At 42.2% G+C, this 23,737-nt stretch overlaps 1 protein-coding gene across 3 annotated transcripts in view; it reads right to left on the reverse strand.

The window, feature by feature from the left end:
• Nucleotides 1–4,625: 4,625 nt before the first annotated feature.
• Nucleotides 4,626–23,737, reverse strand: part of LOC120927185 (dentin matrix acidic phosphoprotein 1-like) — a 115,674-nt gene continuing 96,562 nt past the window's right edge. For all 3 annotated transcript variants that reach the window (XM_040337689.1, XM_040337691.1, XM_040337688.1), the window contains 3 exons: nucleotides 22,607–22,759; nucleotides 18,754–18,906; nucleotides 4,626–5,291 (listed from right to left, as the gene is read on the reverse strand). In XM_040337689.1, the coding sequence (XP_040193623.1) occupies nucleotides 5,082–5,291; nucleotides 18,754–18,906; nucleotides 22,607–22,759 (516 nt within the window). In that variant the 3' untranslated portion in view covers nucleotides 4,626–5,081. The remainder of the gene's footprint in view (nucleotides 5,292–18,753; nucleotides 18,907–22,606; nucleotides 22,760–23,737) is intronic.

Genomic DNA, 23,737 nt, shown 5'->3' on the forward strand with positions numbered 1-23,737 from the left:
CCGGACACTGTGGAGCTCGATTGGCATTTTGCATTGAACACCAGAATTGGCAGGTCCGCCACTGGTGCCCCATGCTTTTCACAGATGAGAGCAGGTTCACCCTGAGCATATGTGACAGACGTGAAAGGGTCTGGAAAAGCCGCAGAGAACTTTGTGCTGCCTGTAACATTGTTCAGCATGACCAGTTTGGTGGTGGGTCAGTGATGGTCTGGGGAGGCATATCCATGGAGGGACACACAGACCTCTACAGGCTACACAATGGCACCCTGACTGCCATTAGGTATCGGGATGAAATTCTTGGACCCATTGTCAGACCCTATGCTGGTACAGTGGGACCTGGCAAGAGCATGCAGCCAGTTCCTGGGAGGATGAAGAAATTGACACCATTGAATGGCCCCCACGCTCTCCTGACCTAAATCCAAAAGAACACCTCTGGGACATTATGTTTTCGGTCCATCTGGTGCCGCCAGGTTGCACCTCAGGCTGTTCAGGAGCTCAGTGATGCGCTGGTCCAGATCTGGGAGGAAAAACCCCAGGACACCAGCCGTCGTCTCATTAGGAGCATGCCCTGATGTTGTCAGGCATGCATACAAGCACTTGGGGGCCAAGCAAACTACTGAGGACCATTTTGAGTTGTTGCAATATTTCAGCAAAATGGACTAACTTGCTGCATAATTTTTTCACTTAGATTTTTGGGGTGTCTTTGAATTCAGCCCTCTGTAGGTGGATAATTTTCATTTTCATCAAATGATGTACCATCTTTTCATTCCCAACACATTACCCAGTCCATATCAGTATAGATATCCAGCATGAGATCTGATATGTTTTCAAAGTGTTCCTTTAAGTTTTTTGAGCAGTATATATATATATATATATATATATATATATATATATATATATATATATATATATATATATACACACACACACACAGAGTGTGTGTGTGTGTGTGTGTGTGTGTGTGTGTGTATATATATAAAAATGACAAAGATCATAAAAAATAGTAAAACAAAAAATTGAAAAATAAAAAAACCTATGTTAGACTTACCGGTAACAGTATTTCTACAAACCTTCCAGGACGGCACACCTGAGAGATGAGGGCTCCCCCCCACAGGAAACACAATCAATTGACAGCTTGTTATAAGTCCCCAACTTATCCCCAGTATGTAATAAAGTAATCCTGAACTGGTTCACAAAGGACATCGTTCCACATAGGTACTTACCACCTAGCGTTTAGCTTATCTTTCCCTCCACATAGGGCGGGAAGTAGACCTGCCATCCTGGAAGGTTTGTAGAAATACCGTTACCGGTAAGTCTAACGTAGGTTTTCTCCTATCACCTTCCAGGACGGTACACCTGAAAGGATAATAAAGGAACCAACAGGCCTACTTTAGGGTGCAAGGCCTTTCTGCTAAATGTCAGATTTTGACTTGACTTTTTTTACCTCCACTCCCTAGTGTGTGATGAAGGTATCCTATCAGTAACTCCGATGTCATGTGTTTCTGATAAGCAATAGTGTACGGTCATATATCCAACAGAAATTTCACCAACAATAATTCAATGTTGTGCGTTTCTGAATAGCAACCTTGTAGTGTCATATGACCAACAGAAATGTCACTAGAAAAAAACTACCAATAATACAATGTTGTGCATTTCTGATTAGCAAACTTGTACAGTCATAGTGTCACTAACAATTCAATGTTATTTGTTTCTGATAAGCAACAGTGTACAGTCACATAATCAATATTATGCATTTCTAGTGAGCCATAAGATAGTTATATAACAGAAAAAACACAAAACAAACTTCCAATGTTGTGCATTTCTGATGTGTGGTCAGACCAACAATCTATCCTAGGCATAGCCTGAACTCCAGATACTAATCCTTCACCCACCAGTGAAGGAACATGGTAGTTCCAAATAATGGAAGTCTGATGTGTGTGACTATACCACAGTAGTGGTAGCTGCTATTCTACCACTGCATAGGTCTGAGTAGGTGTAGCTGGTCCACACACAGGTGGGAGCAAGTCCAAGCCTCCCAGGCATCTAAATTCTTAACGAGCACAGACCCAAAAATCAATTAAGTCTCTCGGGAAGAGGTGATCACAATCTTAGCCTGGAGGCAATCAGACACCTGTAGGGCTTCACACGAAATACAGGCTAGTTTATGTAGCTTTAGCATAGAGGTTTGCACCAGGAACCCCTCAATTAAGGGTTGCAGGATAGCATTTTATGTTTCTCATACATCCCACAGGTGGTTTGTAGCCCAAGCCACAAGAGGTTTTGATTAACTCTCACACACTGATAGATATAGCAGCAGTGCAAGGAGTAATAGGTTGGACCTTGTGGAGTTGTTGCACCTAATAAGCAACCCCCTCAAGGATAATATGTTCACTAGGGTGCCCCACCCTATGGGTAACAGTTTAGGAGGCAGGCTTTGAGGGGCTAAAAACCTCTAAATGCACCATCGTAAGCTACCTGCCAGATTCATAGCAGCTGGCCCTGACCCTTTAGGGATTGATGGAGTGGAAAACACCCTGGATTGAGCCTTGCTCAGCCCCCTATATACCTTGCTGAAGTTATTCTAGGGGCTTTTGTAATCTCCTCAGTGGCCTATATTGCCTGCAGGAGTCCATCCAGACCCTCTAGGGTGAAGGGGTGTCTCCTTAACCTTGCATCCTCCTGAATCTGGTTTAACAGGTTTCGATCCAACTCCCCCTCTGAGCTGGGCTTCAAGGGGAAGGGTGGGGACTTATAGCAAGCTGTCAATTGATTATTTCCTGTGGGGGAGGAGCCCTCATCTCTCAGGTGTGCCGTCCTGGAAGGCGATAGGAGAAAATATAATTTATATATATATATATATATATATATATATATATATATATATATATATACACACACACATTCAATTTTTATACTTTATTTTTCAATTTTTTGTTTTACTATTTTTCACAATCTTTGTCATTCATTCACCATTTTTCTACCTTGGAGGTTGCAGGTTAATATCTGTACATGTTTTTTAATTGTTCAGATTTGGAGCCCAACATTGTTGATTCATACAACTGTATGGCTGAACTCGCATTGCACAGACATCACATGCGATCGTCACTGCAGTGTGGGTGCGAATCACATGCAATGTCTGTGTTCACACAAGTGTGAACCCAGGCTAAAGGGAATAATTACAATCATTGCAGTTTTTTTTACAGCAACGGTCAGATACAGGCTCCTAGCTGTTCACGACACTGGTCCCAATATAGGGTTTAAGCTTTTATCCGTCATGGTGGGCATGCTCCCAGAGCAATTACACATTTTGAATAAGGTGCCTGAGGTGAGCTCCCATGCTGGATTCAGTGCCGGAAGCAATGTTACAGGTCATCTCCACAGCTTGGGGTCTGTAAGGTTTTACAGAGGTCACACCCATCAAGATGCATGATTTCCATTGTTGTATCAGAGAACAGTGAGAAGTTGCTTGAAGAATTTAAAGAAAAAATATTAGCATAACTAAGCTACAAATGATTGCTCTGTAAAAGGAGAATGTCTGTCACCATAAGACACTAGCAAAAAACTGAAAACTCATGGAGTGGTGTTTGGGGGGGGGGGGGGGCACACAGTGGGTGTGTCCGCAAAAGCTTGCTAGTCTATGAATACTCATGTCCTGCACAGTAAAGATATTTAACCGCTTAGAGCCCATAGGACATCATATTACGTACTGGACCTGAAGTGGAGATATCAGATGCCTGCAGCATCTTTATTTTCAGACCAAAAATTCCTAAAATGTAAAATCCATCCTGGCAGCTGATCAGCTGCTGGATTGCTTTTACAGGCAACGGGAGGGAAGTTCACCCCCCCCCCCCATGCCGCCGCACACCTCTCCCGCGTGATCGTGGAGCACAGGATCCAATCCAGCGGCAGGTTACCAAATTTCTAGCTCTGGAAGATGTAAGCACTGCCATTTTTTGGCAGTTTTTTTTTTGGCCTCATGCTTTCCATGGTAGAGGAGAGATCTGGGGTCCTATAGATACCAGATGTCTCCATAAACAGGACCTGTAATGCCTTTTTTTTATCACAAGGGATGTTCATATTTCTTGTGATAGGAATAAAAGTGATCAAAAAAAGAAAAATGAAAGGGACACTGTAAAATAAACAAATAAAAAATGTGAAAAGCATACGTAGGTCGTGCCTAGGATATTTGAAGACTCCTGTGATTGATTGTACCGATATCCCAGGAGACAACAAGATATCCTAATTGCATCACTCATCTAGGCCGCAACCAGGAAGCTTTTTTTTAAAAAGGTACTTTCCAAGAAAAAATAAAAATTACAATATCCAAATAATAATACACTATGGGTGGGCATTAGGATGAGCCCAATGTCAAAAAAATGGGTGAAGAACTGCTTTAAGCTCAAAAATGTATTTAGCTGATATATTGAGGAATGCTTATTAGCAAACAAGAAGACCCTTTCACTCAGAAAACAGGAAGTGGTGAGTGGAATGCAGGTACAAGGTTCTACCAGCAGCAACAGGTAGGTGTCTACACTAAATTTTGCTAAAAACCTTGCAATGTATACAACATACATGGAGAGGATTATTGTTTTTTGGAGTATAAACTTGAAAGCCAACCAAACAGGAAGGATTTGCTATTAAATATAACCAAGAGACATCTTTCCTGCTTAGTGGCTCTCATTTCATGTAACACACATAAAGACAACACACATACAGGTGCAAAGCACTGTATGGTCTGCTAGAATACTGTTATTCCAGTTTTGAGCATGGTAAATACAGCCTTGGACCCTTCATGTAGCATATAAATAAACCAGATTATGTTTTTTTGGTCTATGGTTTTATTTATCTCCCCATATGTAATACTGTTTGGGAAAAGTGGGAGTTTATTTCAAACCAGAATAACACAATCAAGAATACAACTCAGACATGCCTTGACTGCGGCAATCTTGGGCACTTGGGTGCAGTTTCTATAAAAAAATTCTAGATGTGCTAGAAACAAGTCCAAGATGATAAAAAAAAGAAAAGAAAAAGAATAAAGAATCTTGCTGATCCCTATATATACAAACGGTCAGCATCAGTCCTCATATATCGGAATTCTGCAGTCTTTCTGAAATGTCGACAGGGATATTGTCATAACGGTCTATGAATTTGCTCATTTCTTGCACACAACGTCCAGCAATGTCCTGCAAAGTAGACCGTAAGGCATTTGACACAGAAACCTCAAGAGATGGGTCTTTTTTTAGTAAGGTGCTGGCAACATATGCAAATGTCCTGCAATCTTGGGAAAATGCCTAAAAAGGGGGAAAAAAAACAAAAACATAGTTATGCACTTTTATATATTCTCTTTTACCAGTTTGTTTACAGGGATATTGCCCATGTGAGCCCATTCCAACCCAATATTACATATGGGGATGGCTAAAGAAATTGTAGTCCGTTTTGACAAGTATAATAAATAGGAAATCACTGCTCAGAGCTGGTTCAATTTCTAAAATATAAATACCCACATCCTAAATAATATCGAGAAAGAATTTGGATAGAGTGGGGCAGCAGGATTTTCCTGGTACCATCAAAGAACATTGTTTTTTTTTTTTTTAAAACAATACATTTTATTTGTATACACATACAATATATAAAAAGACAGTCCATCAGGACAACAATATACAGCAAACAGTTCCCTCTTAGCGTGTCCTACATCCCCATTGAGGGATTACCCGAGGAGTTTACTCCAGGGGGATTTTGGTGTAGGCCAACATGTTTCGCGGTTATCCGCTTCTTCAGAAGAATAGAGAGTGTACATACTAAAATACAAATGGAAAAGGTATGTATGTATGTATGTATGTATGTATGTATATATACATATATACAGTTCCTGACAAAAGTCTTGTCGCTTCTCTATTTTGTAGAAACTCCTGCTATTAACCTGACTTTTAATTAATCAATTGGTGTTAGAAATAGCTCATATGAAAAGCTAAAGCCCTCCCAAATGATGTTTAATGCACTGAAATAAATTAGTTTTACTGAAAAAAAGATTTATCATTTAATCAAGACAGAAAGGTCAAATTTTGGCAAGACAAAAGTTTTGTCGCCTATACAGAAATTGAACAACTTTACTGAAAATCCAAAAATATGTCAGCAAATTAAGTAGTGGTGCTGTGAGATCCAAATGTAATATCTTGTATGACTTCCATGAGCTTGAAGGACAGCATCCATGCGGTTTGGCAAGGATTCATACAATTTATTGATGAAGTCATCAGGAATAGCAAAGAAAACAGTCTTGCATGCCTCCCAGAGTTCATCAATATTCTTTGGTTTCGTCTTCCATGCTTCCTCTTTCATCCTACACCACATATGCTCAATGATGTTCATGTCTGGTGACTGGGCTGGCCAACCCTGGAGCATCTTGATCTTTTTCGCTTTAAGAAACTTTGATGTGGAGATGGAAGTATGCGATGAAGCACCATCCTGCTGCAAAATGTGGCCTTTCTTATGGTTGGGAATATAAGAGGTAGCTAAGATTTCTTGGTATTTCAGACTATTGATGTTGCCTTCCACCCTGCAGATCCCTCGCACACCCCCATACTGGATGTAACCCCAGACCATGATTTTGCCTCCACCAAACTTCACAGATTTCTGGGTAAATCTTGGCTCCATGCGGGTTCCAGTAGGTCTCCTGCAATATTTGCGGCGACTGTGGTGCAATTCAACAGAATATTCATCTGAAAAATCCACCTTCTGACACTTTTCCAGAGTCCATCCTTTTAGCAGGCTGTGGCCCTTGGCAAATGCCACACGGTTTTTCAATCGTCTTTTGTTTAGTGCTGGCTTATGGGCACCGATTCGATCATGGAGGCCATTTCGAGACAGAATCCGACAAACTGTTCTGGTTGATACAGGGACTTCAGGTGACCAGGTCTCGTGGAGCTCTGCTGCAGTGGAAAATGGGCTGGCCTTGAATTTTTGAGCCAACAAACGGTCCTCTCGAGCAAGTGTCTTGTGGGGTCGGCCTGACCCGGCCTTGTCCAAAACGTCTCCAGTCTCTTCAAATCTTTTTTTTATCTTCTGAACTTGACGCTGAGACACATTGAAGGTGTCTGCCACATCAGCAGTGTATCTGGTCTTCAGCCTCTTGATAATCAACACTTTAGACTCCGGGTGAATCTTAGGCATGTTTGCAGAGGTCTAGTTGCAGTTGAGAAGGTCTAGTGTACTGGTGTTCTTTTTATACACACCTGAGACCTAATTGATCCATTATTAGCCACAGCTCATATAACAAGGCGACAACACTTATGTCTTGGCAAAAATTTACTCAATGGGCTTTACTAAGCTGTGAATATTAGAATACTTTTTGTCAGTTTCGTTTTGCACTGAAACATGATTACAAAAGCTGTTGGGATTAAAATGACCCATTTCTTGCAACAAAATCTTGATTAGAAATATATTTTAGTGGCACTTCAGGTCAATTTGTACACAAGCGACAAGACTTTTGTCAGGGACTGTGTGTATATATATATATATATATATATTCTTTTAAATATGTTAAAGAACATAATAATGTGGGGACACTCATCTCAAAATTTGGGCCTAGCCGGCAAACAACCACAGAAGGGCATCAAGAAAATGGACCCCCGGTGAGCATGGAAGCAGGAAGCAAAAGCCACTGGGATTTATCTATATATATTATACAGACATATGCAAGTATATATAGTATCCATTTATGAAGGGTACATTTTATGTAGAGTATAAAAGGCAGGGTATTTACCATAAGGATAGAGGTTTACATACTAGTACGATAGTGTTAGGAACTAAAGTTGGTCTTAGTTCAAGAAATTATGTCATAGGTAAAGCAGTGCTGGGATTTAATAGATTAAAATGGTTCTTTTCCAAGATGTATAGCTTATGAGGTAGGTTGCAATATACAGATAAAGTTGTTAAATAATGCAGCGTACCTAGGGATATACAAGAAGATGGTATAGGACTAATATCTCTAAATCATAAGGGTACTAAAAAAAAAAAAAACATGCATAAAAAAACAGTGCTGTGGAGTCGGAGTCGGAGGAGATTTTGGGTACCTGGAGTCGGCACCGACTCCTACTAAATTTAGATTGGAATTAAAAAAGCAAGTTTAAATGTCCCAATTCACAAAAAGTTATAATTAATGACTTCTCTGCTTTAAGAATAAAGACCAATGCATGCAGTGCCTCACGTAACCGCAAAACGAACACGTTAAGTAACCATGAAAAAGCATGCTTTTCATGTGCTTCACTATATGGCACGCAACGCACAATTAGGAGCGGCAATACTTATACTTTCCATAGTGTTGTGTTCTGCTGTTACAGGGAACGCAGCGCCCATGGGTAACCTAGCCTCTCACTGATAAGGGATTAAGTAAATATGTTTTTTTGCAGGACTAGAGACACTTGTATAAGTGAAGGGAATGGAGGGTCAAAAGTTCAAGACTGAAGCTGTAAACCATTGGAAAAACTGCTGTCATTCAGCTAAGGCTATAAAAACTCCTGTGGTAATGACAGGTATGTTGCCTTGTTTCCTTCAAGGAATGTATAAAATACATTCGTAAATATTAATACAGAGGAGTCGGAGAGTCGGAGTTGGAAGTACAAAAAAACTGAGGAGTCGGAACATTTATCTACCGACTTCACAGCCCTGTAAAAAACACAGGGGATTTAAACATACACATAGATACAAAAGGCAGTGCTACTCACCCCAAAGCCTGTACAGCCAGCAAGTGACTAGTAAAGCCTCAAGATGGTAGGGACATAATCCTAATCAACCTGCCTTTTATACTCTACATAAAATGTACCCTTCATAAATGGATACTACATATACTTATGTCTTTATAATATATACAGAGAAATCCCAGTGGCTCTGGCTTACCTGCTCCCATGTTCGCCCAGGGTCCTCTTCCTTGATGCCCTTCTGTGGCTGTTTGCCAGCTAGTCCCATATTTTGGGGTGAGCGTCCCCACATTACTATGTTCTTTAACATGTTTAAAAGAACTGTATGACATGTATCTGCTATGGTAATTTATATATATAAAAATTATCTTGTATACTGCGTGTGTGTATATATTATATATGATAGATAGATAGATAGATAGATAGATAGATAGATAGATAGATAGATAGATGTGTGTGTGCATATACACACACACACACACACACACACACACACAATATCTCACAAAAGTGAGTACACCCCTCACATTTTTGTAAATATTTTATTATATCTTTTCATGTGACAACACTGAGGAAATGACACTTTGCTAAAATGTAAAGTAGTGAGTGTACAGCTTGTAAAACAGTGTAAATTTGCTGTCCCCTCAAAATAACTCACAGTAATTAATGTCTAAACCACTGGCAACAAAAGTGAGTCCACCCCTTAATGAAAATGTCCAAATTGGGCCCAAAGTTTCAATATTTTGTGTGGCCACCATTATTTTTCAGCATGGCCTTAACCCTCTTGGGCATGGAGTTCACCAGAGCTTCACAGGTTGCCACTAGAGTCCTCTTCCACTCCTCCATGATGACATCACTGGATATTAGTGACCTTGCGCTTCTCCACCTTCCATTTGAAGATGCCCCACAGATGCTCAATAGGGTTTAGGTCTAGAGAAATGCTTGGCCAATCCATCACCTTTACCCTCAACTTCTTTAGCAAGGCAGTGGTCATAATGGAGGTGTGTTTGGGGTTATGTTGAAATACTGCCCTGCGGCCCAGTCTCCAAAGGGAGGGGATCGTGCTTTGCTTCAGTAGGTCACAGTACATGTTGTTATTCACGATTCCCTCAATGAACTGTAACTCCCAAGTGCTGGCAGCACTCATGCAGCCCCAGACCCTGACACTCCCACCACCATGCTTGACTGTAGGCAGGACACACTTGTCTTTGTACTCCTCACCTGGTTGCCGCCACACACGCTTGACACCATCTAAACCAAATAAGTTTATCTTGGTCTCATCAGAACACAGGACATGGTTCCAGTAATCCATATCCTTCGTCTGCTTGTCTTCAGCAAACTGTTTGCGGGCTTTCTTGTGCATCATCTTTAGAAGAGGCTTCCTTCTGGGGCGACAGCCATGCAGACCAATTTGATGCAGTGTGCAGCGTATGGTCTGAGCACTGACAGGCTGACCCCCCCGCCCCTTCAACCTCTGCTGCAATGCTGGCAGCACTCATAAGTCTATTTCCCAAAGACAACCCCTGGATATGATGCTGAGCACATGCACTCAACTTCTTTGGTCGAGGCCTCTTTCCAAGTGGAACCTGTCCTGTTAAACCGTTGCATGGTCTTAGAAAAAGTTGTGTGTTACCGGCGCCAAGATGATATCAATATTCTTATTAAGTCTTGCTGCAATAAAAATGCAACCTCAAAAGGTTGGGTTTAGATTTGTGTATTTGTGAAGTAAATTGCGCTAACTTATATTTATATAAACATTTTACCACGACTGATCCTGTGAACTTGTTACTCAAAAAACAAAAAGTATGTACATGTGTCTATGGTTATTAATGTGCAAACAATCAACAAATAGTGTGCAATACCAATACAGTGCCCTGTGCCAAACTATAAAATAGGAATCTCTTAATCCATCAAAAAATTTGAAATAAATCCAAAAAGATTTCAAATATGCTACTGTTACAATCCACAGAAAAAATATAAAAAAATAAAATATATATATATATATATATATATATATATATATATATATATATGTATGTGTGCTAAGAAAGTCTTTAATAGATAATTTCTTGCAGTGATGCCCAGCTATGTTTCCACTTTCAAGGTGGAAACATAGCTGGGCATCACTGCAAGAAATTATCTATTAAGGCCTTTCTTAGCACATATACATATATTTTCTATATTTTTTTCATATACAATACATTTTTCTTGCTTTCTTGGGGCACATTCAGTCTGTGGATTGTAACAGTATCATATTTGAAATCTTGTTGGATGTATTTCAATTTTTTTTATGGATTAAGAGATTCCTATGTTATAGTTCTGCACAGGGCACTGTATTGGTATTTATTGCACACTATTTGTTGATTGTTTGCACATTAATTAATAACTATAGACACATGTACATACTTTTTGTTTTTTAACTAACAAGTTTACAGGATCAGTCGTGGTAAAATGTTTATATAAATATAAGTTATCGCAATTTACTTCACAAATACGCTGTATGGTCTTGGCCACCGTGCTGCAGTTAAGTTTCAGGGTCTTATAGCCTAGTAGGCCATCTTTATGTAGAGCAACAATTCTTTTTTTCAGATCCTCAGAGAGTTCTTTGCCATGAGGTGCCATGTTGAACTTCCAGTGACCGGGATCAGAGAGTGAGAGCGATAACACAAAATTTAAACACACCTGAGACCCTGTAACACTAAAGAGTCACATGACACCGGGAAATGAAAATGGCTATTTGGGCACTATCACTTAGTGGTGTACTCACTTTTGTTGCCAACAGTTTAGACATTAATGGCTGTGTGTTGAGATATTTTGAGTGGACAGCAAATTTAAAACGTTATACAAGCTGTAAACTCACTACTTTACATTGTAGCAAAGTGTAATTTCTTCAGTGTTGTCACATGAAAAGATATAATAAAATATTTACAAAAATGTGAGGGATGTACTCACTTTTGTTAGATACTATATGTACATAAATACATACATATACACACACGCACACATACATAAAATGATCCAATTGTATTTTAGTACATAACCCCTCTATATTCTCCTGAAGAAGCGGGTAACCGTGAAACATGTTGAGAGCCTGATGGCCTACACCAAAATCCATCTGAAGTAACTCCCCAGGTAGGAGGTGGCTCCCTCGATGGGGATGTAGGACACGCTAAGAGGGAATTGTTTGCCTGTATTTTGTTGTCCTGATGGACTGTCTTTTTTATATAATGTATGCGTATACAAATAAAATGTATTGTTTTAAAAAGAAAAAAAATTGTAATATCCATTGATGGTACCAGAAAAATCCTGCTGCCCCACTCTATCCAAGTTCTCTCTCTGTGCTAAATAGGACATATTATCCAAAGTCGTTACTTAATCCTTTTAGTGCCAGGTCTTGCAATCAACTATTACACTCAGGTGGCTGGACCTTTTTTGCAATTTTTCCATATTTTTTTTTTTTTTATTATTCTACCCTTACAACTTTCAGAGTTTTTAAAAGGTAATAAAAAGGTGCTACTGATTTCTTCTTTTTTTAGGACCAACAATAGTTGTGCTAATGTTTATCACAACAATATGTTTGCTAAAAGTACACTAAGATCATTATTAGCACATACAAACAACAAAACGTACAACATTTTGGCGAAATTTCCGCAACATTTTTCCAAATCTAAAAGATAAAAAACTGCATTGAGTTAACAAATATTTGTAAATTTTACATGTGAAATGTACAGACTTACACAGATCTTCCCCTAGATGTTAGACAGCCATTACACTTTCACCGTCACCTATGCTCCCCCAACACTTTATTAAGCTTGCATCAATCCTGTGCGGGCGGGCGGTCGGGTGAGGTTTTTGTTCTGTTTGCAACTGGACTAAGTTTTGTGCCCCCGGAATCCTTCTGGGAGAACCATGAATCTGCAGGGACCGTTAAAATCCTGTTTATGTGTCCGGCCGGACTCTTGGTGTTAGGACTAAAACACTTGGGTGCTTCTTCATTCGCAACACTCCACAGCAGTTGCCATGTTATCTGGTTCTGGGGGGAAAGCACACCGAGGGGTTTCAACGGTGTGCAGCAATGATTTCTGGCATAGTTTTTTTCTTCCCTTTTACTTTTATTTTATGTCAGTCCCAATTGTGTGGTGTTGCTCTACTTCCACTAGATGGCGTGGGGACCCCATTTGAATGTATTGTATTAATACCTAGCACAGTTGTGCCTTAGATAATGCAGATATCCATCTATGCAATGCTAATTGTAATCCGTTATCTCCGTTTACATTTAAGAAGAAGATGATGGCTCCTCTAACCATTTTATCTTGGAACGTTTATGGCCCTTCACGCAATGTGCGAGCGGCTTGAGCTGCTCGTTGCGAGACTATATATTCGCCCATCGGCCGCCATGACCATTCTACACAAACTAACCCCTTTGATAGCTCTTTACCCCAGATTTGGTGTATTACTAGCTGGTGACTTCAAACCCAAGTATAGACAGATTTAACGCCGATTAAGCTGTGGACTCCACCCTGTCACGTTGGACAAAGGTGTACTGGCTGCAGGATGTCTGGCGGTGGAAAAACCCTAACGCTAAACAATACACATGTCACTGGGCAACGTATGCCTCTTTCACCAGAATTGACCCGTTTCTGTCTGGTGACTCCCTGCTCTCCCGCACTTTGGCACTGGAGATTCTGCCTTGCGGCATATTGGATCATGCTCCGATGGTACTGAAAGCTTGGCATGGACTCGCCGGCTGGGTCAACCCTCTAGAGGCTATCCGGATTTTGGATCACAGATGAGAGGGTGGGCCCAGAGATTGCGGGGGAACTGGGATCCTATTTGGGACACAATGTCAGTAAGGCCGACCCACCAGGGCTGTGGGATGCCTACAAGGCATATACTCGTAGTCGATATCAAAGAGTTATTGGCAAGGTTAAAAAGGATACGCAGCTAGCATTGGAGGGCGGAGAACTAAAAGCGTGAGCATTGGAGTCCGACTATGTACACCACAGAGAAGCGGAGACATATCTCACTCTGCAGGCAATCCATTTGGGACATTTCCTTACCAAGAACTACCGCTAGTAGGAAACTCCTCTTAAGCCAAACCCATAGGATCTTTGAACAAGGAGAGAGAACAGGTAGACTGCTGGCGTGGTTAGCCAGGGAGCGCTCCTCTATATCCCACATAGCAAATATAAGAGATGAGCAGGGCACACTGCAATCCAATCTGCCCCCCTGCGGGTTAATGCCCGGTTTGCAAAGTACTATGAGACCCTATACACCTCCAGAGCAGATATTGACCCAGACACATTAAAACAGTTTGCGCTCCTTTAACTCCCCAATGCGTCCGACTACCTAGAAGTAACTCTGAAGCTTATAAATCAATACGGTTCGTTTTCAGGAGTCCGGATTAACTGGGACAAATCCTTACTGTTCCCACTGTTTCACGCAAACTCCCCTATAGCAACCCATATTCCCTTGAAGTGTGTCTCTAAATTTCAGTACTTGGGTATAGAAATCCAAAAAGACCCCTCCCTATACTTAACTGATAATGTCTACTCCGTACTCCAACGCCTCACTTCTAGATGCCAGACCTGGGAGGTCCCTGCCCCTCTTCCAGGTTGGGAGGATTAACCTACTTAAAATGACGTTACTGCCAAAATTCCTTTACGTGTTCTGTAATACCCCTGTTCTCATTCCCAATTGCTTCTTTCAGAAAATAGTTTAAATAATGACCACTTTCATATGGGCCGGGTGCGCTCCTAGAATTTCCTGAAAAACCCTGCAACTTCCACTATCCCTTGAGGGACTGGCGCTTACACTTACACTTTAGCAACGGAGAGCGTGCCGTTCCTAATGGAGGCTGTGCCGTGACTGGCGGCTCCCACGTGCACGCACGGGAGTGACGTTATCGCGGCTCCAGCCAATCACAGCACCGGAGCCGCGATACCCGGAAGTAACTCCGGGCAAGATGTCGGCCGCCCGAGCGTTGTACGAGGACGGCTGCAGGGGCTCCGATCGGAGGGGAGTATTACATAATGTGCTATGCATACTAGCTCTTTATGCCTTTCTCTTGCAGGTGGTGTTTTTTGTTGTTTTTTTTAAACTGGGTTTACTGCCTCTTTAAAGCCATTCAGGTCACATGTTGTATCTTATAAGAGACTGGATGGATGATGGGTTTCATGTATCATTAGACATTGTTCACACTGTGGATACTTGGGAATTGCAGGATCCTATAGCTGGGTACATTACAGAATTGCAGTAGACCAACTGTATTTATACATTGTCTGTATATCATTCATCATTATTCCCTTCTTTATCCCCAATGAAAATTATTAACCACTTCCCGATGGCCGTACGACTATTGACGGCCGCAGGGTGGTTCTACATCTCTGAGGCGCAGTCAATTGACGTCCGCCCCTTTCCGCGCTCCCCGCGTGCGCTCCCGAGCGCGCAGCGGGGAACTCCTGTGCTGGCCGTGTCTCTTGGACACAGCCAATCACAGATCGCCGTGAACGGCCAATCGGAGTGGCCGTTTGCTAGGCGATCTGTGCGCCCAATGAGAGATGATCTCATATGTTTACATATGAGATCATTTCTCATTGCCGGCTCTCACAGACAGCGGTGCTCGAAGGGAGAGAGGAGACCGATCTGTGTCTCTTGTACATAGAGACACAGATCGGTCACCTCCCCCAGTCACCCCCCTTCCCCCACAGTTAGAACACTTTAATAGGCTACACATTTAACCCCTTCCTCACCCCCTAGTGTTAACCCCTTCCCTGCCAGTCACATTTATACTGTAATTAGTGCATATTTATAGCACTGATTGCAGTATAAATGTGAATGGTGCCAAAAATGTGTCAAAAGTGTCCGATGTGTCCGCCATAATGTCGCAGTCCAAATAAAAATCTCAGATCGCCGCCATTACTAGTAAAAAAAAATAATACAAAAAAATAATTCTGTCCCTTATTTTGTAGGCGCTATAACTTTTGCGCAAGCCAGTCGCTTATTGCGATTTTTTTTTTTTTTACTAAAACTATGTAGAATACGTATCGGCCTAGACTGAGGATAAAAAATAAAATAAAAATTGAGCTATTTATTATAGCAACAAGAATTTATTTTTATTTTTTTCAAAATTGTCGCTCTATTTTTGTTTATAGTGCAAAAAATAAAAACCGCAGAGGTGATCAAATACCACCAAAAGAAAGCTCTATTTGTGGGAAAAAAAGGACGTCAATTTTGTTTGGGAGCCACGTCGCACAATTGTCAGTTAAAGCGACGCAGTGCCGAATCGCAAAAAGTCCTCTGGGCAGGAAGGGGGTTTAAGTGCCCAGTAAGGAAGTGGTTAAGCAGTACCCCCTGGAGAAGGGTGCTGAAACCTGTGTAGGGGCCCTGACAGATTTGATCATTACCCACTGAGTGGGGACTGATCAAATCCTGTCAAAGGTCAAGTACAATCTACGTGTTCAGGAAAAGAAGAGATCTGTCCCATCTGGACCTGGCGCAGAATGGACCAAAGGACAATAAGCTATTACGTCAACAGGGGACACTTTCCTTAACCCGAAGTGCTGTGTATAGTGCTTTGCTATGCACTACAGTGACCATTATATGAACAATACAGGCTTCCTGGGACTTTTCCTGTTTTTAACCCTTCATATTCTGTACGCTTAATGTTTTGTTTTAGATCCTTTTGCGTTTAAAAATCTATATTTGCTTGGATATATTGTAGAGCTGCACGACTAAGCGAGATAAGAGCGCGATCTCCATCCATTCCCCCCCCCCCGCACGATCTCCAGGCTGGGTGACCCGCGATTTTCGTATGTCGCCGCCGGTTCAACGTAACTAGCGTGGAACGCAAATGGCGGATATTGGAACTGACGTCAGTCTTCAGAGTGTGATGCGGCTTCCTTCCATGTGCCACTAACTGTACTGTACTATAACATATATTATCCCTTTCATGCCTAAGCCTATTTATGACATTTGGTGTTTACGAGTTAAAGTCCGTATTTTTTGCTAGAAAATTACTTAGAACCCCCAAACATTATATATATATTTTTAGCAGAGAATCTAGAGAATAAAATGGCGATTGTTACAATATTTTATGTCTCATGGTATTTGTGCGGCGGTGTTTCAAACGCAACTTTTTGGGAAAAATTTACTTTAACGAATTTTTAAAAAATGAAAAAGTCGAGTTAGCCCAATTTTTTTGCATAATGTGAAAGATGAAGTTACGCCGAGTAAATAGATACCAAGCATGTCACTCGTGGAATGGGGACAAACTACGGTACCTAAAAATCTCCATAGGCGACGCTTTAAACTTTTTTTACGGTTACTAGGTTAGAGTTACAGAGAAGGTCTAATGCTAGAATTATTGCTCTCGCTCTGATGATCACATGTGTGATTTGAACACCGTTTTCATATGCGGGCGCAACTTCCGTATGCCTTTTCTTTGTTGCACAAGCTCGCGGGGAGGGGGGGTGCTTTAAATTATTTTATTTTTTTTTCCTTATTTATTTTATTAATTTTTAAAATATTAAATTGTTTTTTTTTTTTACATTTTGATCACTTTTATTGCTGTAAACATCCCTTGTGACAGTAATAGGTGGTGACAGGTACTCTTTATGGAGGGATCGGAGGTCTAAAAGACCCCCGATCCCTCCTATGCACTTCAAAGTATTAAGATCGCCGAAAACGGCGATTCTGAATACTGTGTACTTTTTAAAATCCGGCGCCATTGGCAGCTGAGAAACCCGGAAGTGACGTCATGACGCCGCTTCCGTGTTTCCAATGCAGAGACTGAATCAAAGCCGTTTACGGCTTAGTTTCAGTCTGCGCCTGGACACTGGAGGCCCTGGATGGAGGATCGGGTCTCCCGGTGTCCCCTCCCGCTCCTCCGGCATAACAACCGAGCAGCTTTTAGCCGCATCGGTTGTTAAGCCTGGATAGCCAATCGCCGGCTCTAAACAACAGTACCGGGATGATGCCTGCAGCTGCAGGCCTCATCCCGGTATAACCCCCCGAAAGCCGAGGACGCATATATGCGTACGCTCGGCGTGAAAGGGTTATGAACACTACGCACACTGTGAACACAGTCAGCTTCGCCCAGGCCTGGCTTCCAGCAGATGATGACCGTCACGGCTATTAAAGGGGTGCATGTGAGCCTGTGAGTGAGCCGAGCAATGAGTGGACCACTATCCCTTATTATTATGAATATTACCTAGTCTGAGTCAGCTACAGCTACCCCATATTACCACAGTCAGCTAGCTAGCTAGTCATTCATAATATGGGTAGCTGACTGTGGTAATATTCATAATATATTATAAGGGACAGTGGTTGCCAGTATTTTTATTCCACTCCTCACATGCCCCCCTTTAATAGCCTCAGGCTTTCACACTGGAGCGAGAGAAAAAGGTTTATTTCAGGGCTCTCTGCAGGTGCTATGTTTAGCACTACAGTGCCTGCAAAGTGCCTCAGTGAGAAAGTGGCCTAAAAAAGACAAAACCACGAGTCCTAGGACCTGTATGCATATGTACAGGGAGGTCCTAAATTGCATTAAAATACTCTGGACCTTGATAAACTAGCATACAGGACCAGATCCAAATCAAGTTAGTAGGTGAATCTTCAGACATTTTGCCCTGGAACCTCTTTAGGAAGCATACAGTAAAGTGATCCTACATCAACAGGTTCATAAAGTAGTCGGCTAAAAAGTAAAAAATATATTTATTTATTTTCAAAACTGTCGCTCTTTGTTTATGGTGCAAAAACAAAAAAATAGCGCAGAGTTGATCAAATACTACCAAAAGAAAGCTCTATTTGTGGTAAAAAAAAAGGACATCAATTTTGTTACAGTACAACGTCTCATGACCACGCAATTGTCAGTTAAAGCGACGCAGTGCTGTATCGCAAAAAATGGCCTGGTCATTAAGGGGGGTAAATCCTTTCAGGGCTAAAGTGGTTAAGAAGTGTACAATAAGACGTGCTCTCTCACCCTATAATAACTAGTTCTTGCTCAGCCTTAAAGTAGTTGTGAGGTCACTCAACCCTCAACTAATGAAAAGAAACTCACCAACTCGATCTCTTCTTTCTTCGCCAAAATAAATGCTTTCCGTAGTTCCTGCGCAGTATGAGAGAGTCCATAGTTCACAACTGGTTCCGAATGTCTCTTTGTACTGGTGCCAGCTGCCTCTGTAGAGTTTGAGGGCATATCTGCCCAACCACCCTAAAAGTAGAAAAGATAATGAAATCATATCAAACCGTTTTCCTTTCATTGTCATACATAAAAAGATTTTCTTTTCTATTCCATGTTTTACTTTGTGCAGGCAGTTCAAGTCTTTATAGCCATATAGAGCAAAATCCTTATTTCTGTTAACTCAATTCTGCACCAAACAGCCTTTGTAATCAATCCTACATTTTGCACCTTTCACAGAAAAAAAAAAATGTATTTAGGATATAGGTCATAATTTGAAAAAAGGGGAGAATATGGTCATGCAAGTTTTCCAAAAATATATTTTTTTGTATTTAATAAATCAGAGAACAAGGATACCTTATATGTATGCATTTTTCTTTTTGCAATGCACACAGCAGCAAATAACCTGTGCAAACGGTTGGTAAAGCATTAAGAGAAAAGTTAGACAAATACTTTGGTTCATAAGTTTTTAAATCACAAAAACTCAATTTATTTTTTATTTATCGTTTTATGCCCATCAAATAGATGCCAATATTATTGGAAAGGGCTGATGTGTTACCACATTCACTTAAAGTGTTACTAAAGTCATTTTTTTTCTCAATTAAAATACCAAAACATGTTATACTTACCTGCTCTGTGCATTGGTATTGCACAGAGTGGCCCAGATCCTCCTCTTCTGGGGTTCCCGGCGGCGATCTTGGTTTCTCCTCTTCTTTTTATGTCCATCATAGCCAACCGATTGCTATGATGACAAACGTCTGCTCGCTCCCGACCTGTGTGTCTATTGTGTCTCCATCGACTTACACAGCGGGACATAGGCCTGCCCACCCACTTCCTATTTACTGCATTTGATTGACACCAGTAAGAGCCAATGACTCCTGCTGCTTCTCAAATGCTGTGTGAAGCAGAAGGGGAGAATAGATGCAGCCATGCACAGCACTGATCTATTCTCCCCCTCTTACTCTTCACACAGGGAAGGGGGGCACAGGGAAATTGAAAACGTTTTTTAACCTTAATGCAAACAGTGCATTAAAGGTAAAAAAGTTTTAAGGTTTAGTAACACTTTAAAAAGGCTACGAAAAAATGGAATACCCCCTAGGTGGGACTTTAAATTGGCAACAACACTTAGGCCGCGTACACACGGGCAAACATGTATGATGAAACCGGTTCGCCAGACCGTTTTCACCGTACATGTCTGCCCGGGGATTTCTGTACGATGGCTGTACTAACCATCGTACAGAAATCCGCGCGTAAACAATACGCGGGGCGTGTCCGCGGCGTCGCCGCGACGATGGCGGGCCTGCCAGTTAAATGCTTCCACGCATGCGTCAAAGTCATTCGACGCATGCGAGGGATGGCGGGCGCTCGGACATGTACGGTAGGTCTGTACAGACGACCGAACATGTCCGAGCGGGCAGGATTCCAGCGGACTGTTTTAAAACAAGTCCAGAAATATTTGTCCGCTGGGAAAAGGCCCGGCGGGCAAATGTTTGCTGGAATCCTGCACGCTCGGGCCTACACACGACCGAACATGTCTACCGAAACTGGTCCGCGGACCAGTTTCAGCAGACATGTTCGGTCGTCTGTACGGCCCATTAAAAGGTATATAAAATAAATATTTATTGAAAGATAAAAAATCATCAATCACATATGATGTTTAATAAAACACACATACACAAATCGATAAAAAGCATGATTTCGATACTTATTTTCTGGGGTGTTGAGGGGGGTGGCATCAGTGGTAGTGGCATTAAGGGGGGTGGCAGTGGCGGTGTTGAGAAGAGGTGGCAGGGGTAGTGTTGAGGGGGGTGGCAGCGGCAGTGTTGAGGGGGGGTGGCAGCGGCAGTGTTGAGGGGGGGTGGCAGCGGCAGTGTTGAGGGGGGGTGGCAGCGGCAGTGTTGAGGGGGGGTGGCAGCGGCAGTGTTGAGGGGGGTGGCAGCGGCAGTGTTGAGGGGGGTGGCAGCGGCAGTGTTGAGGGGGGTGGCAGCGGCAGTGTTGAGGGGGGTGGCAGCGGCAGTGTTGAGGGGGGGTGGCAGTGGTGGTGTTGAGGGGGGGTGGCAGTGGTAGTATTGAGGGGGGTTGGTAGAGGTGGCAGTGTTGAGGGTGGCAGCGGTGGTGTTGAGGGGGGTTGATATTGTTGAGGGGGGTGGCAGCAGTGGCATTAAGGGGGTGGCAGCGGCGGTGTTGAGGGGGGGGTGGCAGTGGTATTGAGGGGGGTGGCAGCGATGGTGGTGTTGAGGAGGGGTGGCAGCAAAGGTGGTGAGGGGATGGGCTCAGTAAGAGGCAGAGGTGGTGGAGGTTGCGATCGATTGCACTGGCAATTTGTCACTTATTTCAAGCAATCAATTCCTCCTCTTCCCGCCTCCCTACATTCTACAAGACTCTGGCCTGGCCGCACCTGGAGCATGCCGTCCAGTTCTGGGCACCAATCCTCAGGAAGGATGTGCTGGAACTGGAAAAAGTCTAGGGAAGGGCAACAAAACCAATAAAAGGGACTGGAGAACCTTAGATATGAAGAAAGCTTACAAGCACTGAACTCATTCTCTCTGGAGAAGAGACGCTTGAGAGGGGATATGATTTCAATGTACAAATACCGTACTGGTGACCCCACAATAGGGAGAAAACTTTTCTGCAAAAGGGAATGTAATAAGACACGCAGCTATTCACTAAAATTAGAAGAAGAGGATTCTTTACTGTAAGAGCAGTCAGGATGTGGAATTCCCTTCCACAGGCAGTGATTTCAGTGGGGAGCATCAATAATTAAAAAAAAAACGATTAGATAAGCACCTGAACGACCACAACATACAGGGATATAAAATGTAATGCGGACATAAAATCGCACACATATGTTGGACTTGTGCCCTCGCCTACTATGTAATTATATGTGCCAATATTCTACTGCAAGATAATATGTATTTTGTATATTGTTTTTTGTCAATTGTCTATGCGTTTTAATAATCATCATATGTGATTGATGATTTTTTATCTCTTATCTTTCAATAATTACTTATACACCTTTAGTGTTGTTGCCAATTTAAAGTCCCACCTAGGGGGTATTCATTTTTTTTCTATGTATCTAGGGATGTGGCAACTCACTCATTTGTTCTGCTATGGTGAAAACACCCTTCTATTTATAAGGCTAAGGGCCCTTTCACACTGCCCATAAGCTGTGAATAGATGGTTGTTACGGACACCATCGCCACTATTCATTAGATAAGGATGCTGACGGGTGGTTCTTAAGGAGCCAGAACCCGACAGCGTCCTTAACCAGTGATAATACCTCACCCATGGTCAACATTCTCCAGCTCAGGAGCGATGCTACCACCGGGAAGAGGAAGGAGGTGGTGGAGAGACAGCGTTGGGAACAGGAGGGAGCATCGGCATGCAGAATTTTTAAACCCGCAGTGCAAGCGCAGCGCGGTAAAAAATCTCATAGGCTTTAAACGGCAAGTCGTTTTTGATTTGCTTTTGTTCCACTGGAAAGGTGCGTTCCAGTGCAGCAAAAGTGCATCAGTAGGTCCCTAATCCATCTATAATGTGACCACAATAAATTGTGAACAATACAAACTTTAGGGTTTTTAAAGTTTATTTGCATGCAGCCGATTTCATATGCATATCTAAAGAACATTGTAAAAGCTACAGGTCCTGTTTAGCAGTAAGGGTTTGTTTAAGGGCATTAAAAAAATATAAAAAGATACAATAAAGTAGCATGAACAATGAAATGGGCCAATACCAGTAATGGGATCTCCACACTTTTATTCACGAAGAACTGGTCTTCATCTTGTCTGCGTATTCTCTTTCCCAAAAAGGTTTCCTCTTGGGTTTCATCCCCAGAATTGCTGTATTCTTGTTTGTCTTCTTTAAATACTGACCTTGTCTGAAAGTCCTAAAGAAATCAGAAGAATTCAGAAACCTTCAACAACAGGTAAAAGCATCAGTGCTTGCAGGTTAGTCAGACATAAGCTTTCCTTAAAGGAGAAGTATGAGTTTTGGTCCCCCCCCCCCCAACCCCAATTATACTTACCTAGGTGGATGCAGCATCTGTCCCCCGGCGTCTCTGCATTGAGAACCGAGCCATCGAACATCGCCGAGGGCTCTGTTCTCTCGGCTCCCCGAGCAGAGAGCTGCTGCCTGTCAGAGTCGGGATGACGTGATGCCTGCACTGATCTGTGTGACATCAGCAGACAGCGGACTTCAGACTGCTCTCTGCTGAAAACGGGTCAGAGGAGAGCAAAACAAATTGCACTCCTGTGACCCATAGGAGAAGCCCAGCCGAAAGAGCTCAGGCTGGACTTCTCCTTTAGGGTTCCCTTCAGACTTACACTCACAGAGCCATTTTATTAGGTACACCTGTTCAATTGCTTGGTAACACAAATTGCTAATTAGCCAATAACATGGCAGCATCTCAATGCATTTAGGAATCTAAATGTGGTGAAGACAACTTGCTGAAGTTCAAACTGAGCATCCGAATGGGGAAGAAAGGGGATTTAAGTGACTTTGAACGCAACATGGTCATTTGTGCAAGACGGGCTGGTCTGAGTATTTCAAAAACTGCTGATCTACTGGGATTTGAATGCACAACCATTTCTAGGGTTTACAGAAAATTGTCAGAAAAAATAGAAAATATCCAGTGAGTGGCAGTTGTGTGGATAAAAAAGCTTTGGTGATGCCAAACGTCAGAGGAGAATGGTTAGACTGGTGTGATGATATAAGGGCAACAGTAACTCAAATAACCACTTCATACAACCAAGATATGCAGAATACCATCTCTGAACACACAACACATCGAGCCTTGAAGCAGATGGGCTACAGCAGCATTAGACCACATTGGGTGCAACTCCTGTTAGCCAAGAACAGGAAACTG

This window comes from Rana temporaria, chromosome 2 (assembly GCF_905171775.1).
Source record: "Rana temporaria chromosome 2, aRanTem1.1, whole genome shotgun sequence".
Taxonomy (NCBI): domain Eukaryota; kingdom Metazoa; phylum Chordata; class Amphibia; order Anura; family Ranidae; genus Rana; species Rana temporaria.